The following is an 8,585-nucleotide window of genomic DNA, read 5'->3' as shown; positions in this document are numbered from 1 at the left end:
TAAGTCGGTTAAGTCGGTTAAATCGGTTAAGTCAGTTAATCGGTTAAATAGGTTAAATCGGTTAATTTTTAACAAAAAAAATCATATGATTTTCGGTTAATTCGGTTAACCGACCGGTTTAACCGAAAAAAATTTGGTTCGGTTAATTTTTTTTAAAAAAATTTCAGTTCGGTTAACGGTTAAAAAATTTTGGAAGTCGGTTAATTCGGTTTTAACTAATTCGGGTCGGTTAACCGGTCGGTTAACCGAATGCACGCCCCTAGTATGAACAAATAAGACGTATATTCTTCCTTGGGAGGCTTTGCTGTAATGTTTTTCTTTGAATAAATCTCTCTTCATTAAAAAAAAAATACATTAGTTGTGCCATAATATAGTTGACCGGTTTAATTGACTCACATACCTAATTACAATATTACCGCTTTGCGGACTAAGGTCTAATTTGGGCCATTACATAAGGCCGCCGCTGAGATGACAGTGCGCAAAAGATGGGGCTTCTTCTGTTTAACAACGCTCCTACTTGCACCATCTCCACTCAATTTTTTCCAACAAAATCCACTCATGGTACCGCCAATTCTTTCCCTTCCTTTTCTCACTTTCACGTTAGCTTCCCTTCATCAGGTAAGTAGATTCCATTTCCCTTCTTTCTTCGCAATCCTTTCTTGATTCTTTTGTAATTTTTCTCGTTTTTGGACTGAGACTCCCCGTATCCGATGGTCAGATCGAGCCGGGTCGGATCCTAATTGGGAAAGCTCTCCCTGCCCTTATTTTCTTTTCATTTGGCGCTTCTCTTTTTTTCTTCTTCAGGGCAAAAAGTAGGTTTGAGAAGAAGGGCCAGAGTCCGTACTTATGGGATCAAGTGTTCGGCAAAAGTAGATTATGTAAAAGTACATTGAATATTATGTCTCTATGTATATCCACTGCAGTATTTTTGTTGAAATTGGTAGGTTTTGGTTTTCACCCAGGGTTCTGCAGCTGTGAATGAAAAAAGCGTTTCAGTCATTCTTTTAGCTGGAGGCAAAGGCAAAAGAATGGGTGTGAGTATTTATTCTTATTCATTCAATTGTGTTTGCCATCATTTATCGAGTTCGTTTTTATACATCATCAATGGAGGTTTTAAATCACTTGAGCATCATAACTCTGTGTGGGTGTGTTGAAATGCCCCGTAAAGTTTTAAGGCCTTCTAAAAAAAATAAAAAAATCTGATGGCTTTCCTTCAAATTAGACATCCTTTGTTATTGGTGGTTCTTTTTTATTTTCTAGATTATAGTTTTCTTTTGTTTGTCTAAATAGGCAAGCATGCCAAAGCAGTACCTACCACTTTTAGGACAACCAATTGCTTTGTATAGGTAAATAAGAACAGCTTCTATCAACTTATTCCTTTTATTCATCGACTTGATGCAAGCTTATATTTGGAATCTATAAATCTAGAGTACCATTTTATATGTAAGGATTGTTGAATAATGTTTGGAAAATGTACAGTGTATATTGAGTTGTTTAGGCTCCATGCTGTTTAACACCACATGGAGTCTTTCACTTTTGTGGTCATTGGGTTATAACAGGTTAGCTGTAAATGTTGTCTTTGTCTATCTGTTCCTTATGATGGTAACTGTTTTCCTCAAATGTGATTTTTATTTGGCAGTTTATATACTTTCTCACGAATGATTGAAGTGAAAGAAATTGTTGTGGTCTGTGATCCATCGTACGAGGACATCTTCGAAGGTCTCTCTCTCTCTCTTTCACACACACACACACACACACACACACACACGATATATATGTATACAACAACATGCATATGCATGCACATACATGCATTTTGTTGGTTGACTGTGTTTGGGCAATCACTCCCACAACTGAAATGTGTATGGATGTTCTGTGCTTGTGGTTGACTCCCTTGAGAAGTGTTTCATTGTTTGGTTTCCTAGATAGATCTTTGATTCCAGTTCTTCAGGAGATACTCCTTGTAATATGATGATTTTTGTTGCAGAAGCCAAAGACAAAATTAATGTAGACCTTAAGTTCACGCTCCCTGGGAAGGAGAGACAGGATTCTGTTTACAGTGGGCTTCAGGTATCAGCAAAATGCTTTGATATTAAGAATAGAACTAAAGAACACTGTTAGTTTGAGTATACATACTGTTGAGTTGTCTTTGATGCAATCTTTTTTTTCCTCATTTTGATACTTGTGCACTATGATATTCAACTAGTCTTTGGTGTATCTTCCAAAGCTAAGTCATTATTCTTTATTAAGAAAAGCTCACTTTAGATCTTGGAAATTCTACTGAAAAGCAAGTTATTCTTCATATAATATTTCCTTTCTTATTTTTCTGCGTTTCTTTGTGCCTCCTAGACTGGAATAAGTTACCCTTCCTTTCACGCTTCCCATTTTTATTATCTGCATTTGTTTGTAGCATCATCTTTAACCTTTTGTCAATAGTGGATGTCTGCCTTCTAGAATGAAATTTGTTCCTCGTCTTATAAAGGGACCCAATTATGGTCCGGCAGTACCAGCATCCAATAATTCTGATCTCAATGTAATCCTACTTTCTGAAATTTTCTTGCTGAGGTTTGTTTCACCCAATTTAATCTAAAACATAAACATCTAGAAAATTTATGTTCTCGATCCCACAGGAATGTTATCATAATCTCTGTACAAAGATAGAGTTGCATATAGCTGTGGCCTTTTCCTCGACATTTCTGACATTAGAATTTAGTTACATTCCTCCAATTATAGTTCCCTCCCAAAGAATGTACTTTAAATACTAACCCCTTGAATATAGTACTAAACAATCTCACTCTATAAATTGCTAACCCAAAAAGTTATATTCTATCTCTTCCTTTGTCGTAGTACTTTCTTTTTTATTGATTAGTTACCCAATTTTTAACTTATATGTGGATAGTTTGCCCTTTTTCTGGTCCTCCATGTCAAGGCATAATAGTGTGAGATAACTTATATGTGAATAAGTTACCCTTTAACACTTCCCATTTTTATTATCTGTATTTGTTTGTAGCATCATCTTTGACCTTTTTTCAGTAGTGGATGTCTTCCTTATAGAATGAAATTTGTTCCACGTCTTATAAAGGGACCCAATTACGGTCCAGCAGTACCAGCATCCAATAATTCTGATCTCAATGTAATCCTCCTTTCTGAAATTTTCTTGCTGAGTTTTGTTTCACACAAATTACTCTAAAACATAAACATCTAGAAAATTTATGTTCTTGATTCCACAGGAATGTTATCATAATCTCTCTACAAAGGTAGAATTGCATATGGCTGTGGCCTTTTCCTCGACATTTCTGACATTAGAATTTAGGTATATTCCTCAAATTATAGTTCCCTCCCAAAGTATGTACTTTAAATACTAACCCCTTGAATTATAGTACTAAACAATCTCACACTATAATTTGCCAACTCAAAAAGTTATATCTATCTCTTCCTTTGTCCTAGTACCTTCTTTTGTATTGATTAGTTATCCGATTTTTAACTTATATGTGGATAGTTTGTCCTTTTTCTAGTCCTACGTGTCAAGGCATAATGCTGATGGATGCTGTGGCTGGTTAATTTGGAATTTCCTTTGATATTTTCCAAGACAATACCTTACTTTGTATGTTACGGATGCCATGTTTCTTTCTTGATAATGAAATGCTACTTCCATCTACAGGCAGTTGATTTGAACTCTGAGCTTGTTTGCATTCATGATTCTGCAAGACCCTTGGTGAGATCTGGAGATGTAGAAAAGGTTTGGGCTCAAAACATTTGCAGTAATATCTAATGCAGTTAAATTAAACTAGTGGAACTCTAGCAATAAAGGGGAGGAATTGGAATATAGTTCCAGTATCTATGGGAGGTTGGATCCATTAAAGCCTTGTATATATACTTTTTTGTGCTTCTAATGTATGGCATTGTGATAAGTGAAGACCATCCTGTTCTGGGTATTGATTGATGCAGTACTGCAAAATTTGAGAGAGTGGTTCTGTAGTATACACTATTTGGCGATTACAAGCTTTAAGTTTTGCTTGCAAGGAAGGATAGAAACAAGTAAGGATGGAAAATCTTTTAATCAAACAGATAGGTTTCATAAGCGTAAGAGCATAAAATTTCAAAATTCTGATAAGATGCGGCTCAAAGTTCTGGTGTGATAGACAATTTGATGCCCTGCATTAGTCTCTCACAGTGATGGTAGATATTAGTGTCTTCACTTCTTTCCTCATTTATGTGCTTGGATTTGTGATGCAAGTTTAAAATTGCAATTGAAACTGACAAATAGTGGTTATAGAGTGAAATAGGCATAGATTGTGTGGTTAGTGAAAGAGAAGACGACAGGGAAGTATACTCTCTGGTGTTTTGATGAACCAATGGAACAAAAACTTTAAGGTGTTTAGTCATGGGCATATCTCTATATACAAGTCACTCTTTTCTACCTTTACATCTTTGTCTGGATAACGACACAATTGCATGTAAATCCTTGCACAAATCAGGCTTCATCATTTTCTATAAAAAGTTAAAATGGTACTTGATTAGATTTATCATTGATTTATTAGGTTCTTAAAGATGGTTGGCTGATTGGAGCAGCAGTACTTGGGGTTCCTGTCAAAGCCACAATTAAAGAGGTAGAGATATCAATCACAAAGGCACTTTCTTATACCTTTCAAATTGAAACAATCTAATATTACCACTATTTTAAGGGCCAAGAAAAATAACGGTTTCATGACCTGGTAGGATGGAAGTAAATTGTACAGATTTCAACATGATATTGCTAAACTGACGTATATATTACTTATCTGCATATGTATAAATTTTATCTTTGTCTAGCTTTATTCTTGTCATAGATGGAAACTCTAAGTCTGTCAATGGAAGTTATTAACATGAACAGATATTTTGCATTTTCTCATGTTTCCATGTCTATCTGTCAGTTTTGAGAAATGTTCTTTGATAAATTAGACTACGGGATTGTCTTTTACCGAAAGATAACTGACTACCTTCTAAATTGTTGGAAGGCTGGCTTGGATGAGGAGATTAGCGCACTAATATAATTGTCTACTAGTTGTCCTAGGTATTATTCATGTAACATTTTAACATTCAAACATTTAATGGAAGATTCTGTTGGAAGCTCATTGCACTGATCAGTACATTTTATGCTTGACACGGTTGCTATGCTGTTTACTTCTAGCTAGTAGAGCTTCATATTTTTCATTCTTAATTCAAGAGTGCAGACGGATTACCATATGCCGTACTCTTCTGCCCAAGAAAATTGTGAATCCTGTGTTTTATGCATTAGAAGCTCTTTGCATTAATCACTGTGTTTTGTTCTTTGTTTATGCAGTCTGCCACGTATACTGCCATTATAACATGTTTGTTGTATTGTTTATCTCCAATTAGTATAGCCGCCTATTTTCATTTCTAACCAAGACTTCTAAAAGATTACCGGACACTATCTTTCCTTTTTTAATTGAATTAAATGATTGTGTAATATGTTCTTTCTTTTTTTTTTTTTTCTTTGCCAGGCAAATAGTGATTCTTATGTAGTGAAAACACTCGACAGAAAAACACTATGGGAAATGCAGACTCCACAGGTTTACTTGTTGAAAGAGAGAACATATGATATTATTATCTTTCTGAGATTGCTTTAATTGAATATACCACATACATAACTGTGCGACTTCAAATTTATCATGCAGGTTATTAAGCCAGAGTTGCTGAGAAAAGGTTTCGAGCTTGTGCATAGGTACTTTTGATAATTCTCAATTTTCAGTTTAAACTAAAGCTGTCCAAGGGCTGGGCAGCCCACTTGGCCTGGTAGGCCTGTCCTGACTTTGGTCAGGCTTGGACAGTTTTTTTTGTCTTGGCCCAGTCCGAATTTGATTTAAATAATTAAAAATATTTTTTAAAATTTAAATTTAATTATAAAAAATATATATTAATATAAAAGTATATTTTTATTTTTTATTAATATAATACACAGTGAAACGGGCTTACATGCTGGCCTGGCCCGAAACAGGCTTGGGCATGGATTTTTTTTACAACGGGGCCTCAGCCTTAACCCGGACCGACCCATGGATAGCTCTAGTCCAAACTACTTATTGACCATCTTCTTTTGAAAAACATTTCCTGGGAAAATTTAACTTAATATCGCATTTCTGTTATTGACGGACATAAATGCACACATTATTGACGGAAAATTTAACTACTTATTGATGACCCGTGGATAGTTCTAGTCCTTGTACTCTTCATACATTCGGAATTTAGTAGTTTTTATGCTTTTACTTTTAAGAATTTAGTTCTATTATTCAGATTTAAGATTTAAGTTCAACTGTTAACATTTTTAAAATTATTTTATAAAATTTAGGTTTATTATAACAAATCAAACCCTTTAAATAAATTATTTAATATAACTTGAGAAAACAATAAAAATATAAAAAAAATACGAACACACAAATCTGTCAACTTGATGTAAAACTAATTTTTTACACGTAAAAGTATAATAAAAAACTTTAGTACAATATAAATAAGTACAAATAATATAAATATATATTTAAATGTTTATAATGATAAATATAAAATATTATAAATACATAAAAAAGCTACAAAATTTGAAGGATGTTAGGATCATACACTCCATCTTCTATGCAAGGTGTTGAAAATGTTGCAAAAAGAAGAAAAAGAAAAAACTCCCTACAACCAACTCTAGTTTACTAAGATTCTTTAATTAAATTTAAAACAAGGATCAAATTCCTGAGCATCTATAGTTCCCTGCAGAGGTGGTCTTGAAGTGACGGATGATGTGTCAATTGTGGAGCACCTTAAGCATCCTGTATATGTAACTGAAGGATGTTATACCAACATCAAGGTATTCTATGAAAACGACACTCAATTCTCTGCACATGTTTAGGCTATTGTTTCATCCCCATTATATTTGCGTTGAGGAGTGATGTTGTGCTAATTTCTTGTATTTGCAGGTCACGACACCTGATGACTTGTTACTTGCGGAGAGAATTCTGAATATGAGCTCTGCCGAGCCTCCTAAATAACACCTTTGAACATTTTCTTAGGTCTCAATTGCTCTGCTACAACCGAATTTGGGTGCATGTCAACATTGTGAGTGCCCCCCCAAATCCCAAAAGTTTTCACAAACACAATAAATACGCCTCTAAAACGAGCCCCTTCATATGACTCTTTTAAGAAATATGAGAAGCTTCTTGATCATCAAAACATTACATGGTCTAATTCTTTATCAGCAAAACTCTCTAACTTGTTCCTTATTGCAGGGTTGCTATAAATAAGAAGATAATATTTTATGTGGCGAGGATAAAACCGTATGTTATACTGAGGCCTAGGATATTGAGCTGTAGATGAAGTCATACCATAATTTCTTTGGCTACAATGTTTCTTGTCTCTTGTAATCTACATTTTAAGTCATGTATTTTTGCATATCAACTTTCAGTGGTAAGTTGTAAACTTTAATAATATCAAGTTATGTACTGAATTTTTATTTTTAACTAGCATATTGGGATTTTAATTGAAAAATGGAACAGAATGAGGGGAAAATGGTGGTGTGTTTAGGTGCTAGTTTTGGTGCGCTGCTTGCAAGAACCGAGAACGATTTTCCCGCTGAGAACCCATAAAAGAAAGAGAAATGAGACAGAGAAGGGGAGGGTATCACAGTTTATGAAATTGTGGGTTGATATGTATGGGAAGAACATGGATTTGGGGAAGAAGAAAGGAGGGAGAGAAGAAAAAGAGAGGAAAGAGGGGGAAGAGAAAGGGAAACTGGGAAAAAAAACAAGGAAATAAAAAAAATCAATTAGTTAATTGAAAATAAAATATGGATTTTCAATTTTTTTTGAATTTTATATATTTTTTATTTTTAGTTTCAAAATTTCAAAATTTTTTATTTTATATAAATAATGAGGTGTTGTTGCTATATGGTTTTTTTTTTGTCATGTGTCGATTGGTGATTGGGTTACATTATCATTGGCTAAAGTTGATTAACTAATTGAGGTACCAATGTGAAAAAAATAGTTAAGGTATTCAAATTGACCTAAAATAAAGTTTAGTTATTTTTTTGGGAAAACGATAATAGTTTAGGGGACAATTTTTATATTGAGCCTTAGTTTTTCATTTTCAATTTTATTTGACTAGTATGGTTCTTTACGCACACTTCGTGTTAGATTGATTATTTGTTTGTGTTAAATTAGAGTAAAAATTTGAAGGTTTAGATATTCTCTTGGTTCTTATACAATTTATATATTTGAAACTTAGTCTCCTTACATTTATATTCATAAATTTAATGCCTCTAGTTTTCAAATTAAAATATTTAGGTCCATTTATTACCATTATTAAAATTTGTCTATTAAATTTTCTGATATCATATTTTGAAAATTAAAAAAAAACGTGATTGTCATGTAACAAAAAAAAACGTTGAAAATATTTATTAAGATTTTTTTTCTTAAAAACACTTGTTCAAACTCGTCATGATAAAATAATTATTTTTTGATAGAATAGTGTTCTTAAGAAAAATTGACATTATTTTGATTGAAGTAGTTAACAATAGTAACTATTTAAATTAACTAATGACATTATAAAAG

At 33.4% G+C, this 8,585-nt stretch overlaps 1 protein-coding gene across 4 annotated transcripts; it reads left to right on the top strand.

Annotated features, from left to right (window-relative positions):
• Nucleotides 1–441: 441 nt before the first annotated feature.
• On the top strand, nt 442–7,496 carry LOC121203055 (2-C-methyl-D-erythritol 4-phosphate cytidylyltransferase, chloroplastic). 4 transcript variants are annotated; one of them, XM_041094832.1, is made up of 13 exons: nt 442–618; nt 805–878; nt 963–1,034; nt 1,291–1,346; nt 1,640–1,719; nt 1,988–2,070; nt 3,662–3,739; nt 4,542–4,610; nt 5,505–5,573; nt 5,679–5,725; nt 6,757–6,847; nt 6,957–7,095; nt 7,266–7,496. In XM_041094832.1, exons 1-12 carry the CDS (start codon nt 486–488, stop codon nt 7,026–7,028), a joined length of 924 nt encoding a protein of 307 aa, XP_040950766.1. In that variant the 5' UTR covers nt 442–485; the 3' UTR covers nt 7,029–7,095; nt 7,266–7,496. The 4 variants fall into 4 exon arrangements, with proteins under 4 accessions (XP_040950766.1, XP_040950767.1, XP_040950765.1 ...); XM_041094833.1 differs by having other exon boundaries at nt 447–618; nt 805–869; XM_041094831.1 differs by having other exon boundaries at nt 447–618; nt 805–884.
• The last annotated feature ends 1,089 nt before the right edge of the window (nt 7,497–8,585 follow it).

This window comes from Gossypium hirsutum, chromosome D06 (genome assembly GCF_007990345.1).
Source record: "Gossypium hirsutum isolate 1008001.06 chromosome D06, Gossypium_hirsutum_v2.1, whole genome shotgun sequence".
Classification (NCBI taxonomy): Eukaryota; Viridiplantae; Streptophyta; class Magnoliopsida; order Malvales; family Malvaceae; genus Gossypium; species Gossypium hirsutum.
The sequence above is the reverse complement of the archived record's forward strand: the minus strand, read 5'-3'. Positions and strand labels throughout refer to the sequence as shown.

Bases quoted from the DNA above. Each gene is read 5' to 3' on its own strand.
- LOC121203055 (XM_041094830.1), top strand. From the start codon at position 486: ATGGGGCTTCTTCTGTTTAACAACGCTCCTACTTGCACCATCTCCACT. The intron at 619-804 runs GTAAGTAGATTC...TTTCTTCTTCAG, and splicing joins CGTTAGCTTCCCTTCATCAG to GGCAAAAAGTAGGTTTGAGA. The intron at 1,347-1,639 runs GTAAATAAGAAC...TTTATTTGGCAG, and splicing joins CAACCAATTGCTTTGTATAG to TTTATATACTTTCTCACGAA.